General features: G+C 43.0%; 2 protein-coding genes across 2 annotated transcripts in view; one reads left to right on the forward strand and one right to left on the reverse strand.

Annotated features, from left to right (window-relative positions):
- LOC135516394 (equilibrative nucleoside transporter 2-like) overlaps positions 1–2,811 on the forward strand; it is a 33,793-nt gene extending 30,982 nt beyond the window's left edge. The window contains exons 10-14 of the mRNA XM_064940670.1: positions 462–652; positions 878–980; positions 1,245–1,330; positions 1,560–1,759; positions 2,103–2,811. Of these exons, the coding sequence (XP_064796742.1) occupies positions 462–652; positions 878–980; positions 1,245–1,330; positions 1,560–1,759; positions 2,103–2,214 (692 nt within the window). The 3' untranslated portion in view covers positions 2,215–2,811. The remainder of the gene's footprint in view (positions 1–461; positions 653–877; positions 981–1,244; positions 1,331–1,559; positions 1,760–2,102) is intronic.
- A 4,459-nt stretch (positions 2,812–7,270) lies between these two features.
- Positions 7,271–24,425, reverse strand: part of LOC135516395 (serine/threonine-protein phosphatase PP1-beta catalytic subunit-like) — a 38,659-nt gene continuing 21,504 nt past the window's right edge. The window contains exons 2-8 of the mRNA XM_064940671.1: positions 12,495–12,626; positions 12,139–12,369; positions 11,757–11,861; positions 11,334–11,405; positions 9,853–10,004; positions 8,288–8,422; positions 7,271–7,713 (exon numbers count right to left, since the gene is read on the reverse strand). Coding sequence (XP_064796743.1) covers positions 7,609–7,713; positions 8,288–8,422; positions 9,853–10,004; positions 11,334–11,405; positions 11,757–11,861; positions 12,139–12,369; positions 12,495–12,626 — 932 coding nt within the window. The 3' untranslated portion in view covers positions 7,271–7,608. The remainder of the gene's footprint in view (positions 7,714–8,287; positions 8,423–9,852; positions 10,005–11,333; positions 11,406–11,756; positions 11,862–12,138; positions 12,370–12,494; positions 12,627–24,425) is intronic.

Below are 24,425 nucleotides of genomic sequence, written 5' to 3' on the forward strand. Positions count from 1 at the left end.
TAGCCCAGTTTATTCACATTTATCCAATTAGTGCAGCAACCTCTCCCAGACAAAGAGCTGCCCTGTGGGACATTTACAGATCAGACACTATTAAACCACCCCATCACTCTCCTGTTAACGTCAATAGATGTTTCCATGGAAATTAACAAATGTCTAGGAAAGCCAGGGCTGTTCAATATCGGTCCTGGAGGGATCAGGGACTTCTAATCAGGGACTACAGTAATCCAGCTATAGCTTGGTCCAGTTTTTCCTGATGAGGTCATGGGGTGAGGAAAAACTCCTGGCCCTATTCTTAACAGATAATGTAGTAGTCTGTTGGGCTCCAGAAACTAGTGTCTGTCCCTCCCTCCCCTTATAATGACATCTGCCATCACTCCCACACACTTTTACCTCTGCCTGTTGATTGGTCAGTGTTAGGTCAAGTCAATCTATTTTCCCTGAAATCTTTCTCTTTCTACCAGTGACAGAGAGTGGCACGGCGGAGAACGGCAAGCTGTATGGCCACGCAAATGGCTCATTGGCCAATGGAGGTGCCAGTGGCGAGGAGGTGGAGGTAAAGGGGGCTGGGGTCAGGCCCAAGCAGGCCTTCTTAACCCTGGAGCAGGCTGAGGTCAGGGACAGGAAGTCCACCGTCATGGAGGTGTTTAAAAAGGTAATGCTGACCTCTGACCTCTACTCAGCAGGCTCTCTACTGGTCATATATTTATTTATTTTCTAAATATATGGCTCTGGTGTATAGTTGAGGTCCAATTCCCTACCCTTTTCTGAAGTGTGCACTTGTTCACTCCCCAACATGCATTAAAAGCACCAGAGGAGTTGGGAGCATGGGAGAGGTTCCACTATATTTCTTACCTTGTCCCTCTCTCTCTCTCTCCAGATATGGGTGATGGCTTTCTGTGTTGTTTTTGTCTTCACCGTCACTCTCGCTGTGTTCCCCGCCGTCACTGTGGACGTCAAGACCATATACCCTGGGAAATGGGGTATGTATACACTTTTAGAAAAATCGGTTTCAAAAGGGTTCTTCGGCTGTCCGCGTAAGAGAACCCTTTCTCGTTCCAGGTAGAACCATTTTCTACCTGTAACCAAAAAGGGTTCTTTAAGAAGATATCCCATGGGAACATCCGAATAACCCTTTTAGGTTCTAGATAGCACCTTTTTTTTCTAAGAGTGTAGATATGTATACTGTATGTTTAATATGCATGAGATGTAAAACTCAGATGAAGCACCTCTCTCCCTCCCATCAGAACCTTATTTCATCTCTGTGTGCTGCTTCCTCATTTTCAACGTGTGTGACTGGATCGGCAGAACTGTCACCACCCTGGTCCAGTGGGTAGGTGTCGGATCCCATTTCATCTCTGTGGATTGTCATTTTATTACACATTTGATAGGATCACAATGGATTTGATTTATGTAACAACTTGAGGTTTCTCAGTGTTTTATAATCATTCACTTTCTTTCCCAGCACAAAAGTTTTAGTTCTTAGTATTACATTTAGTTATTATTCTAGAATGATTTTATTGTGTCTATCAGTAACATTTCTCTGTGTATGTGGACCGCAGCCCCCCAAGGAGAGTTGTCTGTTCCCGGGGCTGGTGGTCTCCAGGGTGGTGTTTGTTCCCCTGCTGATGTTCTGTAACGTCCAGAGCCGCTCCTACCTCCCCGTCCTCTTCTCCCACGACGCTGCCTTCGCTTTCATCATGATGCTCTTCTCCCTCTCCAACGGATACTGCGTCTGCCTCTCCATGTCCTACGCCCCACAGTGAGTAGAAGTAAAACACTCGCGCACCATACGTGACAGTCCGCTGTCATAACATTATACCAGTTATTCACGTATTGACTAATCCAATCTACTTGTCATGGTTTGTCACTCTTCTTTAGTCACCTTTGGCTTAACAAGTTCTCCTTGTTGCCACTGTAACACCACAACAAAACCTACCCTATATATGCGGTGTATTCAATAGGAACCACACGAGCAGAAACCGGAAGGGGCCTACCCGAATTTGTCCAATAAGAAATGCTTGTGTTTTATTTTTCCATGACAAATAATTTTGCTACAGTATGCTTATGAATACACGCCTGTCTCTCTCTCCGTCTCCTCCGAGGTTGGTGGCTCCTAAAGACGCAGAGACGGCCGGGGCCCTGATGACTTTCTTCCTGGCCCTGGGCCTCTCCATCGGGGCCGCCCTGTCCTTCCTGCTGCGACTACTGGTCTAGACACACACACACACACATCAGAGGACCACCACCATCAGTCAACAGCCACCTCCATCCCCATCCGTAAAGTGACGGGACACGCCATGACATCATCCACTTCCATCGTCATACCTAGAAGGACCCAGGCTGGGAATAGAGCTGCCTAAAGAAAAGCCTGCATCAAAATGATATTAGTACTGACCACAATAGATATACCAGGGATTGAATATCATCTCCCCAGCTGCCTGACATGCACAACACGCATTGAAATAACTGCGATATGAAGGGTATGACGCTACATGAATGCTAGCTAGCTACTTTACCACTGGTGTACAGTGGTAAGTAGTAAAAGACTCTGGTTGCCTCTCATCGGACAACAATGAATAGACAGTCGGTGCCAAACAGTTTTAAACTTGGGTCCTTATTTGAGTTGGACCATTTTAAGGAGGTTTTTGTATAATGTTTGTTTTCCTGTGGTTTTCTTAAGGCACTAACCTTAGTCAAGAACAGTAGCTAGAGGAGTTTATGGAGAACTAATGGATTGTTCCACAAAGTAGATCATTTTCTCATGGAAGTCTTATTTTCATAACGACATCAGATTAAATCAGGATTACTAGCTCTGATGAGTAAGTACTTATATTTTTCAACAAAGCCTTTGATTTGATTGAAAACTTTTGATTTATTTTGGATATCATGACAATATGAAATAGTACATTATTTTTGCACGGAAGACCAATTAAATTATTTCCCTTAGTTTGCATTTAGTTACAGATAGGTTTCTTCATTATGTTATTTGCACATCAGTACAAAAGGCACTACATTACACAGACAACATGGACATCGGTCTGTGGACATCAGCACACTCATGTCATTCTAGCCCATTGGAGTGGAGAGGACCACTTGGGGTGTGTTCAATAGAGTGAAATGTAGTTCATAGAAAATACTCCATTCGCTTCCTGTTCATGTCAGGATAATGGCCCAGTAGGACAGGTTTTAGAAACAGGATATGATGCAGTGTAATGATAGGAACAGAGGGCAAGGAGGTGATGGGAACCAGACCACATTCCACTCCTCCTCCTTCCCACTGTTCTCCTGAGGGTAGCGTTCAGTCTGACCATAACAGTGTTTCCCAAATTCGGTCCTTGGGACCCCAAGGGGTGCACGTTTTGTTTTTATGTCCCAGCACTACACAGCTGATTCAAATAATCATCAGGCTTTTGACAATATGAATCAGATGTGTAGTGTTAAGGCAAAAAAACAAAACGTGCACACACGTTGGGGTCCCGAGGTTTGATTTTGGGAAACGCTGCCCTAACACCATTCTGTGCAGCTAACCTACCTATTAACCTGTTGCTGTCTAGTCACATTGTTTGAACAGAGCTTTGGCTTTAGGTATAATGTACAAAGGTGTGCTGTGACAGATTTTTCAAACCAAAAGGGATACACTCTCTGCTTTGTTGTAAACAGGGTGTTGGTCTCTAGCTTTTGGCTTTCTGTAATAACAAAATGTTAAACTTTTTGTCACCATGAAAAAGTGTCAGCTATTCTGTTTCGATTATGTAAATTCATTGGATTTAAGTAACAGCACTTGTTTTTGTTTCGCTGTTGGTCATTTACTATAGTATTTTGAACACAGATGAAGAACAAGAATAGTTTCTAGCGGTCACTGTCTGATGAGCCAGCTATGGGTAAGGTGTCTGTATCTGCCAATATTTGAGTTCATATTACACAGACAGTGGGAGCAAAACACATGACAGAAAAATATTTTTAAATACATTACCATAACACTAAATCACAATTCCATAATTATCTGCCAATTTTCATTCCTTGAATGTATCATGGCCACGATGATTTAATGGAGTCAGATTATACATTTAACGGAGTGCCATTAAAAATTAATCGACAACCATTTTGAAAGCTATGCATTAAGTCAAGTTATAGATTTGTCTATAAACGATTTATTTTTTGCCCATTCTGTTTCCATTCCAGATATGAACACATTGATTAGAACCTTACCAACTCTTATATGAACTTTGTGTTTGCTCCATTTTGGTTTCTAGACTTTCCTTTCTTCCTTCCTCTAATATAAGTATCCGTTTTAAAATCCTTTTTATGTTTCCCTCTCATGAAATATTTGTTTTTGATTTGATTGCTCAACGTTTAAGAGTGTTTTCTGAATGGAGTGAGAATTAACTGTCATACTATATGTAGAAGACAAACAAGGTACCTGTAGTGGTGTTGAGACAAACATCCGTTTGGTTTCAGAAGGGCTGGATGAAGGGTTGATGAGGGTAATGGCCCTGTTCAAATACTCTACAGATGCACCCTTCCTTACTTTAGGAAATCACTGGCCTATCACAATTGCATATGTGTTAGCATGGACTCCAATACACAGCTTTCATCTATTCTGTCATGTTAGAACAGTGATCGAGGTAGGAAGGAAGGAAGCGTTTGAACAATACCCGTCTACCTGAACCAGTGGTGTAGTGGTGACTGGAGAAGTGGGTATAAACATTTTGCCCCCCCAAAAATTTAAACGGCCCGCCCAGGGAAGGAAAGGCGCCCTGTGAGAGAAATGCTATGAGAAATAGTGATACAAACCACGTTTCCATCCAGTTTCATTCCATATAAAAATCACGACAGCTGTGATGAAATCGGGTAGTTTAAGTACAATTTTATAAATACCGACATATAATGTGTTAATTCGCACATGGGATATTTTTGTGTCAGTAAAATTAATTATGCGAGAAATTGTGGTGGAAACACCTTTATGCGTAAATATTGATATAATAAACATAATGAGTCACGCGATGACATGTGTGGTCCTCCAGCTACGACTCTGGAAACCATGCAGTTTATTAGGCTACATATTAAATCAATTATGAACTTTACAGGGTGGTGAAAGTGCATGGTAATCTTGATGCTCCTTTTAAATAAATATTGAGGGTCTGATTCTGGTGACATGGTGATCGATGCATGACTGATTTAGCCATGACCTCATCACTAGTCTACCCTCACTGTATCTGCCAGCTGTTGGCCACGTGTCAACATCAGAGTAGGCACATTTGCTATTTAACAGTTTTTGTGACAAAACTATCGATAGAGTTGAAAATGCGACGTAAACACATTGAACATTAGATTTTTAACACTAAATCGCGTACATTTTGTGTGCATCGCGTCATCACGCACTGACTTTTATCCTCAACAAATCTATTTGGTGGAAACGCCACTGGTGGGAAAATGCGTATATTTTCTTTATGCATATTTAAAAAAAAATATTCGCATGAAAATCTATCGCCAACTGGATGAATAAACTAGCTATTCTCTCTGAATTACCTAAAATGATCAATCCCATCCTGGTCTTTCGCAGTCAGGTCAACCCAAGTTGTACTGTGCAAGTAGGCTAATAGTAGACCTACTATTGAAACAGATACAAGAGGCTGTCAACTAAGAAATTCACAAGTTTCAGATTTTTAAAAAATAAGTCCATAACGATGCTTAAACCACATCACGAGACCACTTTTGAGGTCTGGGGAAAAATCGAAGAAATATAGATTTTTGTGGTGTTTTAGAAAGGTGTTTTCCCCAAAATTGTATTTTGGAACATTGCTGTGCCTAAAACGTGAAGAAATAATAGTTCAACATTTTAAGATCAACATACTGATCGGTTTCATCAGCCTTATGAATTGATTCGGCGAATACCTTCCCCACACTACTTTGGTACGAATCAGGGGTTTAAGAAGTGAGTATACTCAATGCCCACTGAAAAATACGTGGGTATACAAGCGTCTACCTACCAATACACCACTGGTCTGGGACCGGTTTCCCAAAAGAGACATGGGATAGGATCCTATGGTTCTCATAATGAACTTAGTCTTCAGATGCTTTTGGGGAACTGGGCTCTGGAGCATTACTAAGGTTGCATCCCGATTTTCCACCCTTCCCCCGAAGTGTGCACTTACAACTTTCTCGCATGGATATTAACGACTGTGGAAACGGTAAACTCCCTCCAACCAAATTTTACACCAGTCCTACGCCGTTAAATCCATGACGAGGGGTGTGCAAGTGCACATTTCTGGAAAAGGTTCGAGAATCAGGACCAAGGAGGCAGGAGTCAGGTCATGACCATGTCTGAATGATTTAACATTAAATTGTTAAACACAGATCGTTATCAACACAAAAAATACTGACTCGTCGCCAAAGTACCAGAGCATCTCTTTAAACATTCATAATGTCCCATATAGATCTCGTTTAAGATAAGACATCCTTCATTTACATTTGACATTTGAGGTTATTTAGCAGACGCTATCATCCAGAGTGACATCCACTGTTGACAGCCTTGTGCCGGGTAATAAAACATGAGCAAGAAGAGTGAAATATAGGAAAGACCAGAGTTAACCTTTTGTGTAACAACTTTTTACGATGCGAGACCAGAGACAAGCAGAGTAGTGATTGAATTATTAGTTTTAGATAGTGAAACGACAGCTATTGTTAAAGTACTTCATGCAATACGGTTTTGAGAAGAACAAGTCTTGTTGGACATAATTGTTACACTGTAGTGTTTAATACATACAAGTCAACTTTGTTTTCTGGAACTCCAATCAGTTGGATTGTGGCTGCGAGCAGGGATTTGATTCGTCAGAATCGTACGGTATGATTGGACAACAACAATGTATTATGTGCTACTACAGCGAAGGGAACCATTTGTATAGTTTTTGAGTTGAGGAATTTTAGTTGCTGCTGCTGGAAATAGCTTTGATATGGTGACATTCAATTTACTTTTATATTTCTGTGTGATTTAGTCTTCTTTTTACAATACTTTGAAGTGTTTTACTTTTTACTGCATTGAAAGCACATATTTCAATGAAAAAGACACTTGACCAACCCAAAAATGCCCCCCCCCCCCCCCCCATTTTATTAATTGAAAACCCAGTAATTGTGATTAACACCTGTTCTTACTTGACAGATGGGGTGGGGTGGGGTGGGGTGGGGTGAAATGGTCAACTGGGGCTAGTAGTTGTCATTCCGTCATAAGCCAAAAAGCAAGAAAAAAAGTATGAAGAAAAACACTCCGATATGCAAACAGAATTGTTTCCTTTAAACGCAACTTTTAAAAAAACAAACAGGTGTGGCTGGTTACACATGGGGAGCAGTACGTGACACAGAACAGTTCAGAGGGCGAAATGACAACAAAAGACACAACGGGGGTGGGGGGCAGGGGGTCATGAAATCAAAAACTTTGCTTTGTGTTTTATCTATGTTTATTTATTTCTGCTAAGTGTTTCTCCATTGTGAAAAACTGATGAGGGACTGTCACTCATCCACGACATTCCTCCATCTCCACATCCCTCCATCTCCACCTCCCTCTCCACATCCCTCCATCTCCCTCCCTTCTGCTCTCTCTCTCTTCCTTGTTCACCGTTTCTTTGGTGGGACCACGGTGCGGGGCGGGGTGACGGGTCGGCCGGAGTTCATCCCTCCGTACTGGTACTTGGCCTTCTTCTCAGACGGCTTCAGGATCTACAGAGTGACGGTGGACCATTAAGACGATACATCGAAATCCAAGGCATATTTCACCTGTCATTCTTTAATCAATAAAACCAGTAGACAAGCGACTGCATAGTGTTGGATTCTATCAAAGCTAAGGGCAGTTGTTTGGCCCCAGCTGTTGCAGAGTGATAGTACTGATAATCACAACATAGCATTGACAAGTACCTCATTTAAAACCTTTTTTTTAACCTTTATTTAACTAGGCAAGTCAGTTAAGAACAAATTCTTATTTTCAATGACGGCCTAGGAACAGTGGGTTAACTGCCTGTTCAGGGGCAGAACGACAGATTTGTACCTTGTCAGCTCGGGGATTTGAACTTGGAACCCTCTGGTTACTAGTCCAACGCTCTAACCACTAGGCTACCCTGCCGCCCCATTGAATAAACAGTGTAGGACTACAAACTGTGTGTAGAATGATACACTTTAGGGACTTATCCTGAGAATACCCTCAGTATTCTGACAACCAAACTACTTATTGTCTGTTGTTGTCAGTGGTTGCAATGACACTACGGATATGATACTGACGTTACTTTAGTAACGTTACCTGAAAGGAGCACATCAGGGTCTCGTCAACACTCATCATACCGCCGGCGTTGTCAAACTCTCCACAGTAGTTAGGAGCTGAGAACAGAGTCACCAGCTGCCGCTTGGCAAAGAACTCATAGCCATCCTCCACCACCTGGGGAAGACACACAGTCAGCACATCAGTGGAGTGGGGGGGAGACACACAGTCAGCACATCAGTGGAGTGGGGGGAGACACACAGTCAGCACATCAGTGGAGTGGGGGAGACACACAGTCAGCACATCAGTGGAGTGGGGGGGGGAGACATCAGTGGAGTGGGGGACACACAGTCACACATGGGGGGGAGACACACAGTCAGCACATCAGTCAGTGGAGTGGGGGGGACAGACACACAGTCAGCACATCAGTGGAGTGGGGGGAGACACACAGTCAGCACATCAGTGGAGTGGGGGGGAGACACACAGTCAGCACATCAGTGGAGTGGGGGGAGACACACAGTCAGCACATCAGTGGAGTGGGGGAGACACACAGTCAGCACAGTGGTCAGCACATCAGTGGAGGGGGAGACACACAGTCAGCACATCAGTGGGGAGACACACAGTCAGCACATCAGTGGAGGGGGAGACACACAGTCAGCACATCAGTGGAGTGGGGGGAGACACACAGTCAGCACATCAGTGGAGTGTGGGGGGGACACAGTCAGCACATCAGTGGAGTGGGGGGGGGGGGACAACACAGTCAGCACATCAGTGGGGGGAGACACACAGGACATCAGTGGATGGGGGGACACAGTCAGCACATCAGTGGAGTGGGGGAGACACACAGTCAGCACATCAAGTGTAACATCAGTGGAGGGGGGGGGACAACACAGTCAGCACATCAGTTGACCATAATTGAAGTGTAACTATATAAGTTGCCCAATAAGGAGGGGGTTTGGTATATGGCTCAGGGTTGTTCTTTGGCACAACGCAACGCAGAGTGCCTGGACACAGCCCTTAGCCATTAAGGCCTGAGGGGGTGTTGCTAGTCTAAAAGAAATGTGAGATAATGTCTAGATGCTTTTTATAGTGGAGATCACGTTTATAAAGTGCCTGGCTGGGTTGATGAGACAGTGGATTGCGCAGTCAGTTGGAACAGAGTAAATAGGCGTTTTAACGTCATAGATTTAGCCGGTGGTAACTTGTGGAATAGACACCGGCTGGAATGTGGTTTTAACCAATCAGCATTCAGGATTAGACCTACCCGATGTTTAAATGGCCAATATACCACGGCTAAGGGCTGTTCTTATGCACGACGCAACGCAGAGTGCCTGGACACAACCCTTAGCCGTGGTATATTGGCCATATACCACAAACTCCTGAGGTACCTCATTGCTATTATAAACTGGTTACCAACGTAATCAGAGAAGTAAAAAGAAAAGTTGTTAAGTATCTCAACAGCAATGGAGAAGTGTTTTAAGATTTGATACTTTAGGTTTATGGGAACTGGAGCTGTCAATTGTGTGTGTAGCAGTGTTTGGGTGGATGCACTGGACTCTGATGTCTTGTTTGAACTACAATGACAGGTCAGTGGATTGTTACAGTACCTGGTGGGCTCTGCAGATGAGGTCCAGATCGTGACGGTTGAGGAACTTGCTGACCACATCAGCCCCAAACGTGAACGAGACCCCGCGGTCGTTCTCCCCCCAACCCTGAACATCTTTGTCTGGGTCCGACCACAGCAAGTCGCACAGCAACCCTGGAACACACACACACACACACACACACACACACACACACACACACACACACACACACACGGATCTGAGATGTGTAAAATGGCCTCACGGTCCAGTAGTTCACATCACTCCCATATAAGGAGATGTTGGCTAGAAAGGTCTGATGAGCAGATACTAGATCCCTTGGGTTTTCTGTGACTTATTCAATGAATCTCAGAACCTTATTTAGATGTAACTATACAGAGGTCTACTGTATTGACATAACAATGGGTTGATCACGTACAGTCATTAAAGTGATGTTTAAACAACTCATCTAAATGGTAATGTCAATATTCATTTGGTTTGGAGAATCAGAAACTCTTTAACAAAGAATTAGCAACACTGCCCAAAATCAGTACAATCTGGGATGACCCCTACTGTCTGCTAAAGGATATAGCACATGTTTTTGTAAACAGCTTGGAGAGGAGTGTGTGTGTGTGTGTGTGTGTGTGTGTGTGTGTGTGTGTGTGTGGGTGTATTACTATCCTCGTGGGGACATTTTGCAGGCCCACACAAGGACAAAGGCTATTTTAGGCTTAGGTTTAGTGTTACAATTAGGGTTAGGGGTTAGTTTTAGGAGTTAGGTTTAGGTTAGGAGTTGTTTAGGGGTTAGGTTTAGGGTTAGGATTAGGTTAGGAGTTAGGATAAGCGGTTGTTTAGGGGTTAAGAGTTAGGTTTAGGTTCGGAGTTAGGGTTAGGATTAGCGGTTGTTTAGGGGTTAGGATTAGCGGTTGTTTAGGGGTTAGGAGTTAGGGGTTAGGTTTAGGTTAGGAGTTAGGGTTAGGATTAGCGGTTGTTTAGGGGTTAGGAGTTAGGGGTTAGGTTTAGGTTAGGAGTTAGGATTAGCGGTTGGTTAGGAGTTAGGGGTTAGGTTAGGAGTTAGGATAAGGGTTGTTTAGGGGTTAGGAGTTAGTTCAGGAGTTAGGTTAGGATAAGGGTTGTTTAGGGTTAGGAGAAATAGGATTCTGAATACAAATCTATTTTAGATCCGAGAAAGGACAGTAAAACATCTCTCTGTGTGTTTGTGTGTGTACAATATGTACCATTTGAATGCACAGAGATACCGTAATGAGATCCTGAGGCCCATTGTGAGGCCCACTTCATTAAAGGTGTCTGTGACCAACAGATGCATATCTGTATTCCCAGTCATGTGAAATCCATAGATTAGAGCCTAATGAATTTATTTCAATTGACTGATTTCGTGATATGAACTGTAACTCAGTAAAAGCTTTTAAAACTGTTGTGTTTCATATTTTTCTTCAGTATATGTGTATGTACATGTGCATCCATCTGTGTGTATGTGGACATACCGGTGTCGGGGACGTCTGTGGGTCTCATGATACGACGGATCTGCTCCATAGACTGCAGGTCTGGAGAGAGGCCTGGTAGGAGACAGAGGAGCGCAGAGACAACAGCACTCAGTCATCCAAAACACATAAAAACCACACACACATTTCAAGGTTAGTTTCCCTGCCAGGACCAGCATGTTGTAGGAGAGGCACTGCTGTGCACAGAGCCTTTAAGTCTTTATTTCACTTAATCATAGTCATGACTCATGTCTAATGCCTGCTCGCGTTATTATATATACTGTAACTATTTAATACCTATGTAGTATGTAAATCATTATTCCAACGCTACATATTCACTTTCTGAGCAAGACAAAACTCTCCGTGCTGTTATAACAACCATATCATTCAGACAGGGAGTTTGAATGACAGCTCTTCCAGCAGTACCTCCATGGCAACAGAAGATCTTCTCATCTACGATGGCAGCGATGGGAAGGCAGTTGAAGCAGTCAGTAAATGTCTTCCACAGCTTTATGTTGAATCTGCGTTTACCTAGAGAAACATTAAGAGATGACGTTTAAATATACTTCATACAATCATCTGGGATCTTCTAGACTCATGTCAGACAGTGTGTGCAAGTGTATTCATCTGCAACTTTACTCTTGTCACAGAGGCTGTATGTGTTGAATGGCAAATAAACATGAATTAGGGTGTGTGCCGGGTGGGTATTTAGCTCAATTACTTGTATGATACACTAACAAGTGCATGAGGCAATGTATTGATGTGTGCGCGCAGAGTGTGTGTGTGTGCACGCATGCATACTACTCACACTCATCATAGAAGCCATAGATGCGGTTGATGGAAGCACACTCGTGGTTGCCCCTGAGGAGGAAGAAGTTCTCAGGGTATTTGATCTTGTAGGCCAGCAGTAGACAGATGGTCTCCAGGGACTGCTTTCCTCGGTCCACGTAGTCCCCCAGGAACAGGTAGTTGGCCTCGGGCGGGAAGCCCCCGTACTCAAAGAGCCGCAGCAGGTCTGTGTACTGGCCGTGGATGTCACCTGAGGAGAAGCGGGGGGGTTACTTAACTACCATAGCCTGTCCGTCCACAGAGGCCAATGAATGAATAATAGGTCTTGAACTGGACAACTCTTCATCAGCCACCATCCTCATCATCACCACCTACCACAGATTTTGAGGGGAGCCTCCAATTCCAACAGGATGGGCTGGCTGAGGAAGATCTCTCTGGACTTGATGCAGAGGCCTCTCACCTCAGCCTCTGACATCTGCACAATCTTCCCTGGGCGACATCCCCGCACTGACACACAGAGACACAGAGACACAGAGACACAGTTAGATTTGATGGCACAGAGTGCTAGAACTTAAACGCACATTTCCCTCATCAATGGAACTTTGTCAGATGTTTCCAAACCTCAAAAGTAGAGAAATGTCAAGATGAAACCACACCCCACGACATTGGTTGTGGTTCTGTCTTGACAGACGACACTAAAAGGTCTCAAAACATCTGACAAACTTCGCTTTGAAAGTGTCATGTCCCCATATCATCTGTGGTGACAATTCACTTTTCTGCCAGGTGCAACAGACCTACATTTTGTATGTGAGGGTGTTCCTTTATTGCTACTCAGAAGTCAGAGTGCAGCACTACCAAGGCTGAAGTGACGACTGGAGGGAAGTGAAGTGGAGGAGGGGGTGGAGGGTGGGGGGGACAGTGAACTAGTCCAGTTCAGGGTACGAGCGCAGGCACAACACTATACTAAGCAGGTACCCCCTACTACCATCGAGCACGCAACACTACTTCCTTTTACTTACTTTTCAAATCTGTGTTTATAACCACAACAGGAACACATGGTGAGTCAGTCCGGCCCAATGTCCCGAGGGTGAGGATTTCATGAAACAGCCAAACAGGGTAAATATGGTAAATACTGGTACGTCCTGTATATAACCATGTTATTTTCACTCGTTATTGTTATTCACGGTGTATTTATTCCTCGTGTCACTACCTTAAACTCTGCATTGTTAGAAAAGGACCCGAAAGTAAGCATTTCACAGTTAGCCTAAGTGTAGACTAACTGTGGCAGTCACAAAATGTTGTCAGCCAGTGATTGTCAAGCAAAAAACTGTCGGTCGCATGGTAATTGACCATTAATTAATATAAACACATTTAGTATCTCCTGGCTTCCACACAAAGATTTATTAGACATTTAAATGTCTAATAAATCCGTGTTATATAGCCTACACCTTCACAATAAATCCTTTATTTATTTTACAGGTCTAAAGAAACATGATATGAAGAAAATGTAGTCTATTTCAGAAGAACAGAACAGCATACACTGAGTTGTCCTTATGTTAGGTCCTGATCTGGCTATGCCAAATGGCTGCGGGCTACACTAGTTCATTTAGCAGACAAGATTTGCTTAGTATTCCGTGGTATTATTTTATAGTATGAAGAATACAATTGAACGAAGCTGAATAAAATATAAATATTTTCTCCAAATGATTTGAGAGAGTGAACACATGCAACTATTCTGTGTTGAGGGGTAAACAAAGAAACTGGTCCTCCTATATGTTTCATTTAGAGTTATCAATGTAACTTTAAAGCGGATGAATGTGCTTAATTTCAAGATGTTATTTGGCCACTTTAGTTATGATACAAACCTTATTAAACATATAGGTCTATGGGCTGGGCTACATCAGGTGTGCGACGATGATTAGAAAAAGCTGCAAAAGAAAGGCACTGTTTCTTACACTGGGCATCATTCACTAGTGATAATATATGATTCACAAGTGATGGGCTAATATTGTCACACATCAGACTATTCTTGATTTAGTTTTGTCATTACATATACTACATAATATATGTGTGAAATTAGTTATGATTTAGAATGGACCATTTATCATGCACCTGTCTCAAAACAGGGGAAACAGGGTCAGCGAGAAAAAAATACATGTCATCTATGCACATGGTTCATTTTCATGCCAGCCAGGTAGACTATACTCCTGTTGTAAAGAGAAGCAATGTGCTTAATATTAGGAAAGTTGAGAAATAAATATAGGGGCCAAGCATATAGAACGCTGATGGGATCCTCCTCTTTTTATTAGCGGCCTTCACTCTGTTCTCTCCCACAATTGCACAGCCAATAGAAATGTTGCGCAACATGAGCTCATGGACTCTCATGAAGTGTGTGATTAGATTTTTGATTACATTTGCATTGACGTCAGAGTGATTAGAGGGACAATAGAGTGCTGTGTACCAGGCAGTTAACAAGTTTGCTAGGCTACTAATGACCATCAGCAGCATCAGAGCTTGGAGAAGCCTAATTACCGTGACTAAACAGTCATGTGGAATTTGACTGCCTCCATGACTCGTGACCGCCGGTATGGCGGTAACACGGTCACCGCAACAGCCCTAGGTTACACCCATTGTTTATGAAGCATGTGGCAAATAAAATTGGATTTGATATGAGCGCCTGGGTTGTGTCAACACAGTGGTCCCAATAGACAGACAGCATGCGGAGTGCCTCCACAACCATTCAGAATAAGTGAGGCCTGGGACTGTGTAAGTGTCCCTTCTCACATGATGATCGCTACAGTTTGGCCTACTGACACTAGGAACAAAAGCACTGGCTGTGGTTGTTATTTAACAGGAAATAACCGGGTCACATTCATTTAGTCAGCTACATGTAGACAAAGGTGTCCCTAAAGCATTTTAAATGAAAAAGGTACACTGAACAATGGGCGCAATTCATCATACATTTGAGAAAACTAGATATCTTCAGTTATAACTAAGATAAATGGTTTTCATAGCATGCATTTGAAAAGAAGACATGCACAATGGATTTATTGCCAAACCCCTTTCTAAACATGTACTCCAATTTGCATGGCTAGCTATTTAATGGCAGACTACGGATGAGGCATAGGTATCGGCAGAGAGATTCCTACAAGTTACCAAGACACTGCCTAGCACCACTTGCACTGTCGACTGGAACTTTGTACGACCTGGCTATTTCTGCACCGAGACCTTAAACCAGCTGTATAGACATTCACTGTTCTCCCCCAAAAACACACATGAAAAAGTGATCTAAGCCCATCAGATAATATATCTTGTATCCCAAAGAGAGTCACGTTAACAAGAAGCCAAGGGGTGTTATTCTTAGTAGCCATAGCATTCAGCAGTCTGATCTGTTTGATTTAGAGGGGGTCTCAATCGGAAAAATATAGACACACACCCCTTCTGACTTCCAGCACACACACACACACGCACGCACCAGTGAGGATGAAACCTGAGGAGGCTGGGGTCAGATGGGTGTGTGTCTGTCTGTGTGTGTTGCTCTTAGATGTGCCACAGACACGCTCCACCTCTCCCTCTCAGAGCGGTGCTGGCGTGTCTGCAGGTCTGTGTTGTATCAGCTGACAGAGAAGCGACTGAAAGGCCCAATATAGGAGAGGAGAGCATCACACCAGACACCACAGCCAGACACTACCACACCGCAACACTGGAGGGGATCGCCTTACAGCCCGTTATGGAAAAGTCTACATGATAGACATGCGCGCACACACAGCCTGCCAGCCACAGTCTTGTGACCTTGACTTCAGATACCTCCCATGAATCCTCCCAGTGGTTGCATCAACCCACTAATCCTGCCCTCTTTTCACTGCACTGCAACGGTCAACGGTGAGGGGTGGAACAACAGGCTGTCACCATGGCAACATACCAGGCAGGTCATTGGTTTTTGGCAAGGTGTTGTTGGGTGTTGGTTGCTAGCTTAAGGCGGAGCTGATTGGCAGACAGAGGCTCCTCCTCTCCAGCTACCTCATGGTTTGAATACTAATGTGTCATGTCATGGCCACTGACTGATGTAGAGAGCAGACTTCCACACCCTATAAGCCCAGGATGTTTATGAACAGGCGTCACCACTTGTTTGGTTGAGTCAAAATGCGCACTGTAGAATAAAGTGACATTTTGTCAAAAGTTACTTGAATTGAAAAGACATTATCGTTTCCTGTGGGTTTGTATTGCTTCATATGTGAGGTTGGTACGAGCTTAAAGTGTGGTTTTTCTTTGGTTCTGTGGGAAAAAAAAGAATCCCTCGCTCCACCTTCCAATTCATCACTCCTAATCCGGCCCTGTCCTGACAGTTTGTGCACACACTGCTAAAAAGGGTAAGTGGAGAATAGGGGTACTACACAAGCTGACCCTTCCAACACCAGTACAAAATGTTCTGCTCTGTACTTTTCCCTCTGCCAGGTCAGATCACTCTCCTATCCAAACCCTCTCTCCTTCTATCCTCTCCTCCTCCCCTTCTTTCCCCCTCTCATCTATTTATCTGACAGCTCTTCTGAAGCGGTAGTCTGTGACATCACAGGACAGCCTGGCCCTCCCCTAACACACACAAAACATTCCACAAGGCCAGCCCACACACACAGACACACACGCACACACAGACACACACACACTCAGACACACAAACGCAGACACATGCAGACACACGCGCACAACAGCAAACCTCCTGAGGGTTAAGCCTGTCCTGTCTGGGCCAAAAAGGAGAGGAATCAAGTTCCTACACTACATCCTGATGTAACAAACCCAACCAAAGAGAGTTGTGTCACAAAGCATTCCCTGGAAGACGATGAGCCTAAACAGGACAGTGTGGCGAGGGAAACTAAAACAGGGTACATATCAAAGAAGCTCAGCATAGAGAGAGACAAACGTGAGCTGGGTTTATTTGAGAGCGCTGTTAGTCAGAAACAGGGCTGAATTCATTGGAGGTAGAGCTTGTTTTTCATTTTGATATTTAGCAAAGTAAAAGGCTGTCTAAATGTGGATAAAATATAACTTAAGAGATGTATCTGAAAATGGGATGGTTTTATGCAATTAAAGAACATTTGGAAGCTAAAAGACTGGCTCATTGTGTGGGAAACGTCATATTTACAGCCATTGCATTTAGCAGTCTGATATGTTGTCGTTTTCTAGACAACACAAAAGGAAGTCTTGTGGTGGTTATAGGGGAACTTGTAGTCTATTTAGAAGTTATCTTTTTTTAGTTTCTTTAGCTGAGTGTTATTAAGGAAAGAGGTCAGGTGGGTCGAGAACTTTTCAATTCATTTAAAAGAGCAGGGTTCAGTTAATGCTGGAGTTGAAGGGGAGAGAAACTGAATAACAGTCAGACTGTGCTTCTCCCAGGCATGACCATATATGGGCGCTGTTTCAGAGGAGAGGAAGGAGTCCCTCAGGACAAAAGAGGACTGAGGGAGAGCACTTCAAAAAGTCTCCAGTCACGGCCAACTGATGCTAAGTGCACTAACACCAGCTAGCCACCAGCTAGCACCAACTAGCTGGTCAGGTTCACTTAACAACATCTGACAACAACAACAACACAAGTCTCCCCCTGGCAGCCACAATGACAGAGCTACAACAATACATGCCCTGTTAGCTGCTGCAGCCAGCCATTCACAACATTAGCCCATTCATGATATGAGGCCAGCAAGGGCAGCTCAGACGGTCACACTGACAGACATACCAATATGACTGGGGCTGTTTTAACAGAAGTTAAAAGAGAAAAAGAGAGGGAAATTATTCGCTTTTTCTCCATACTACGTCCAATTCAGATATAAATCTTTCAAACTCACTCAGATCAAGGCTCCATATCAGTTAACACAACTCGTGAATTTTAAGCAGGTGAGGGGTGTGCTTTGTCAGACCACCAAAGGTGTAATGGCCCAACTATGGTAATGACCTCAGTGATATTTCGCCAGTCTCCATCTTCATGCATCTCGCTTTCTTCCAACCAGGCACCGGGCCAGGTTTCCCCCCTCCACTCCCTCCTCCATCCCCATGTCCCACAAACAGGGGGTGGAAACCAGTTAACCCACAGTGGACACGCAGCAACCTGACTCTGGGTCTGAGTGAATGTCAAGCAGAAATCCCAACTGCCTTCCATGGCATTTCAGACACGTTTTTCTTCAGAGCACTTTTTTGTTCTTCATGAAGTGTCAGGTGAATGCCTGTGAATGGCAGTCATTGTGTAGCGAGAGAGGGAGACAGAAAGAGAGCGAGAGAAAATAGATAAAAAGGAGAGAAAGTGAAAGGGAGAAAAATAGAGAGTGTGATGATGGAGAGAAAATAGAGAAAGAGCAGTTTATCTGAAAAGCTCTCAAGCTGAAAAGCCTCCATGAGCACAGTGCAGTGCCATGGTTGGTGCCAGAGAGAGACGCTCCGTGCTGCCCTCCCCGCGCCACACACACCACACACACACCACCATTGTTGTTTCCATAACAGTCAGTGCCGCACCACACTCACTGTCATTGCATACACTACCGTAAATTACCGTCCATTTTTTGTCCATTTTTATAATAACATCAAATTGATCAGAAATACAGTGTAGACATTGTTAATACTGTAAATGACTATTGTAGCTGGAAATGGCAGATTTTTTATGGAATATCTACATAGGCCCATTATCAGCAACCATCACTCCTGTGTTCCAATGGCACATTGTGTTAGCTAATCCAAGTTTATCATTTTAAAAGGCTAATTGATCATTAGAAAACCCTTTTGAAATTATGTTATAGCACAGCTGAAAACTGTTGTTCTGATTAAATAAGCAATAAAACTGGCCTTCTTTAGACTAGTTGAGTATATGGAGTATCAGCATTTGTGGGTTCGATTACAGGCTCAAACTAGCCAGAAACATAGAACTTTCTCCGGAAACTCGTCAGTCTTTTCTTGTCCTGAGAAATGAAGGCTATTCCATGTGATAAATTGCCACTACTCCCTTCACAGAACAGCGCAAACTGGCCCTAACCAGAATAGAAAGAGGAGTGGGAGGCCCCGGTGCACAACTGAGCAAGAGGAGAAGTACATTAGAGTGTCTAGTTTGAGAAACAGACGCCTCACAAGTCCTCAACTGGCAGCTTCATTAAATAGTACCCGCAAAACAACAGTCTCAACGTCAACAGTGAAGAGGCAGATGCACTATTGTAAAGTGGCTGTTCCACTGGATGTCAGAAGGTGAATTTCACCAATTCACCAATTTGTAAGTCGCTCTGGATAAGAGCGTCTGCTAAATGACTTAAATGTAAATGTAGTAATGTAATGCAGCTCTGGGATTGCAAAGTTGCAAAGAAAAAGCCATATATCAGACTGGCCAATAAAAAGAAAAGATTAAGATGGGCAAAAGGACAGGACTGCCTCGAACAAAAGAGATCTCAGAAAACCTAAGATTAAGAATTATTGACTGGCATAAAGCTGGAAAGGGTTACACAAGTATCTCTAAAAGCCTGATGTTCATCAGTCCACGGTAAGACAAATTGTCTATAAATGGAGAAAGTTCAGCACTGTTGCTACTCTCCCTAGGAGTGGCCGCCCTGCAAAGATGACTGCAAGAGCACAGTGCAGAATGTTCAATGAGGTTAAGAAGAATCCTAGTGTCAGTTAGCATGTTCCAGAGATTTCTGTAAGTTAACATCTCTGTTGATGAGTCCACGATACGTGAAACACTAAACATGAATGGTGTTCATGGGAGGACACCACGGAAGAAGGCTCTGCTGTCCAAAAAAACATTGCTGCACATCTGAAGTTTGCAAAAGAGCACCTGAATGTTCCACATCACTTCTGGCAAAATATTCAGTGGACAGATATTCAGTGGACACCAACATCAAAACCTCATCCCAAATGTAAAGTATCACGGTTTGGAGCTGCTTTGCTGCCTCAGGGCCTGGACAGCTTGCTATCATCGATGGTAAAATTAATTCCTAAGTTTATCAAGACATTTTGCAGGAGAGTGTAAGGCTATCTGTCCACAAATTGAAGCTCAACAGAAGTTGGGTGATGCAACATGACAACGACCCAAAACACATTAGTAAATCAACAACAGAATGGCTTCAGCAGAAGAAAATACGCCTTCTAGAGTGGCTCAGTCAGAGTCCTGACCTCAACCTGATTTAAAATGCTGTGGCATGACCTCGAAAGCAGTACATAACATACATCCTAAGAATATTGCTGAACTGAAACAGTTTTGTAAAGATGAATGGTCCAAAATTCCTCCTGACCATTGTACAGGTCTGATCTGCAACTACAGAAAACATTTGGTTGAGTTTATTGCTGCCAAAGGAGGGTCAACCAGTTATTAAATCCAAGGGTTCACATACTTTTCCCACCCTGACCTGTGAATGTTTACACGGTGTGTTCAATGTGTGTTAGACTGTGTTTGTCTATTGTTGTGACTTAGATAAAGATCAGATCAAATTTTATGACCAATTTATGTAGAAATCCAGGTAATTCCAAAAGGATCACAAAAATGAGGACATGGGCTGTTTTTAAAACAACTTTTCTGTTATATGACAGTGGTTCCACATGTTTGTGACACTCAAGTTGTGTGGGGAAAGTGCGTCTATTTTAGAAGTACATCATTTCTGACCAAATTAAAATATGCTATTCTATTCTTTTGAAAATAAATTCTATTGGTCTTATGTTTCTTAGGACCTGCTTAATTAATTAATTAAGATTTTCTTTGTCCAGCCAGCTCATATAATTAACAGAACATTAGCTAACAACATTGCGCAGCCAACATTTTATTCACCATAACAGGAAATACAAGGTCATTATTTACAAATGATTTACAAGTAGGCTATGGCAAGCTGCTAACTTACGGTTGTGAATGTAAAGAAATTAAAGCAGGGGTGCTGACCACCACTAAGTTGAATGCAAAAGATCACATGTGGGTTGCTGAATTGGCTGATTTCAACTTCACCATAAAGTACAGACCTGGTAAGGCAAATGGAAACGCAGATAGCCAATCAAGGATGCCATTGGATACGGAGGCGTTCATGACACAGTGTACAGAGGGAGTAAGTCAGGACACTGCCAGTGCCACAAAGCAGCAAGAAGAGCCTCCTCCACTGTTCAGCTCGATCACATTCAACGCCATCCAAGAACGAGACACTACTCAGCACAGTACATCCAATCTCCAGAGATCAGACACGGGGGCTCAACACAGGGGGCTCAACACAGGGGGCTCAATACAGGGGGCACAACACAAAGACCCAGTGATTGGGAAAGTGTTTGAGTACAAGATGAGAAACCAAGTGCAAATGTATTCACACAGTGAAGCGAGAGCTTTGCTCAGAGAATGGAGAACAAAAATAGAGATCAAACCAGATGGAACACTGCACAGGAGAAGTGATTCAACTCGTTCAATGCAGATCTCGCCGTCATTCTGCTTTGATCAACCTTTTTTGCCTCGGTGTGTGAATCTGGGAAGGCGATAGGCTACTTTGTTTTATAGAGGAGACGGTACACAATTCCGCCAAAATTAGAGGTGCCGGTACCACGTTCCGGACTAAGTCAAGCACTGCCGACAAATACCAGTTCCATCATGCTGATGGCAGTGAGGATTTGGTGTAAGCGGCATGAGTCCAAGGCCTGTTGTCAACGGTACAGTCTGGTGGAGTAATGGTGTGTGGGATGTTTTCCTGGCACATGTTAGGTCCCTTTGATACCAATTGTGCAACATTTCCATACCCCAAAGAATTCAGGCCGTTCTAGAGGCAAAGGGGTGTCCGACCAGGTCCTAGATGTGTGTACCTAATAAACTGGCCACTGAGGGAAAGTGGTATAGTTGAATTGGTCATTTTTAGGTTCCCTGTGCAATGCCAACAAGTAGTTGAAGGTACAGTATAATATACCTGTATAGTTGTAATATCGGGACACCATTTTTCAAGAGGAGTAGAATGTGAGATATGTTAAACTTTGTAATTTCGAGCTAATCATACAGTATATTTATAGAAGTGTGGTTGTGCTGGGTTTGGGCCAACAGAGAGGGCTGCTCGCTCCAGCGTTTTTTTCACGAGCTCTCACTCCTGTAGTTCTCACGCTAGCATGTCAGTTGAATGAGTGACAAGTCAAAGGAGGCTGTGCTAAGAGCAATCAGATATAAACTCATTGGTTTAAACTTTTTTTCCAAGGTGAGCGAGTTGTAAAAGCACATTATAAGAAACAGTAAGTTAAGAGGAGCATAGTTATGCTATTGTTGTATTGTGTTCGTTACGTTTTCATAGTTAAATTAGTTAGATGTCCGCTAGCATAGAAGCTAACAATAACTAATGGCAGCTCGGCTGTCATGGTAACGGAGGCTCAGTCCAAATGGAAACATGATATAAACAAAAGCCTAAACATTGTTTCTCATTGTGTATTGAACACTAGCTGAATAATGAGATGATTAAATGTATGTGTGTCACGACTTTGTCGTTCCCTCTCCTTGTTCGGGGGGTGCTCGGCGGTCGATGTCACCGGTCTTCTAGCCATCGTTGATCCATTTTTCATTTTCCATTGGTTTTGTCTTGTCTTCCCACACACCTGTTTTCAATCCCATTCATTACCTGTTGTGTATTTAACCCTCGTTTCCCCTCATGACTTTGTCAGAGATTGTTTATTGTCAGTGTTGTGTTTGTTGTAGAGGTGCGTGACGGGTCCTCGTACCCATGTTTGTTTATATTCTGTTCTTATTAGTGTTATGGAGCATGTTACGTGGACATTCATTAAAAGACTCCATTTTACACTCCGTTTGACTCCCTTGCGCCTGACTTCACTGCCGCCTACACACACACGTCTCTGACATTGTGAGATGATTAAATGCATGTATGAAAATGGATACTTGTAATACTTGTTTATTAATTGTTTTAATATGTTGGCTATTTATTTAGTAATTGTATAATTGTATAAGAATAGAGAGAAATAGTAATGGCGTCTTTTTGCAGGCACCAACTCCGCCATGTTTCGTTGGACAAAGCCTACGAGGAAAATTAAATGTTGTTTTTGTACGGTTTTTGGATAAATGCCAAAAACACAGGCTTAGAAGATCTTCTACATTTGTGTAATGAAATAATCTTCATCAGCTAACATCACTGTCTGTATAATTTAGAAGAAATTATGTAATAATACAAAATAAAGGCTTCATAATTCATAAAGGTAATGTTACCGGACGGCTATTATCTTATAGAACAAAACGTATTAGATCTCCTAAGCCTGTGTTAACCTCTGACCTGTCAGTGTTTATCCCAAAACCCTCTTCTTTCCTCATTCATTTTCCCCATAGGATGGCAGAACCAACCAGAGGTAACTTTTTTCTGGGTTTTAGGACGACACGCTGGCGAAATCTATAGAGAAGTCTTTTGAATGAGTCACAAGCCAACAGTAGCTGTACTAAAAAAAGCAACCAGATATAAACTCATTGTTTTAAACTTGATTTCCAAGGTGTCAGGCTCAATCATTCTCCTCACCACACCCAATTACAAAAAAGGGCAACATATTTTAGAACGAGCTGCTGTCGGGTTACCATGACAACGGTTGCACAACAGGGTCAAAGTTAAATGTCTCTTGCTCCTACCAGGCAAAAGCAATGGCTATATAAAGAGGTGAATGCCGAGAAGGAAGGGATGAGAAGAAGAAACATTTCCCATTTATTTTTACAAGCAACATACTGTGAATCTTATGTAAAAGCAATACTAAGGAGAAGCAACTAATGGAGGGAACTGAAACAAGCACAAGACACGAGGAAAATGCATGGAGAACTAAAAGTAACTCAATCCGATGGTATAGGAAACTGTTCAATTCGCCTGCATTTTGCCCTCAAATATGCTTTCCTAGCTAGCATGTACGAATTGTTGGAATTCCAATTACTTTCCCACATGCTCACAATTCTTGTACGAAGCCAGCCCCCACAAAATACACAGAGGCAAGATAATGTATTGTATATGTACAGTATGAAGAAGAGGGTACTATACTGTCAGAGGCCAGTGGCTTAGGGACGGACAGACAGTAAAAGAGATGGAACAAATGTCAAACAACCTCTGTTCTTGTGTGAGTGGCCATAACAGACCACAGGCATGGGACTGATATAAACAATTCATCACACAGGAAGACGCATGCACACACAGATGGACAGATAGCAAATAAGCTTATCTTATAAAGCATGGTATTACAGGTAAGGAAACACCAACATAGTGTCTTAATAGGGAGTTGGGCCAACATGAACCAGAACAGCTTCAATGAACCTTGACATAGATTCTACAAGTGTCTGGAACTATGTTGGAGTGATGC

This window comes from Oncorhynchus masou, chromosome 27 (assembly GCF_036934945.1).
Source record: "Oncorhynchus masou masou isolate Uvic2021 chromosome 27, UVic_Omas_1.1, whole genome shotgun sequence".
Lineage (NCBI taxonomy): Eukaryota > Metazoa > Chordata > Actinopteri > Salmoniformes > Salmonidae > Oncorhynchus > Oncorhynchus masou.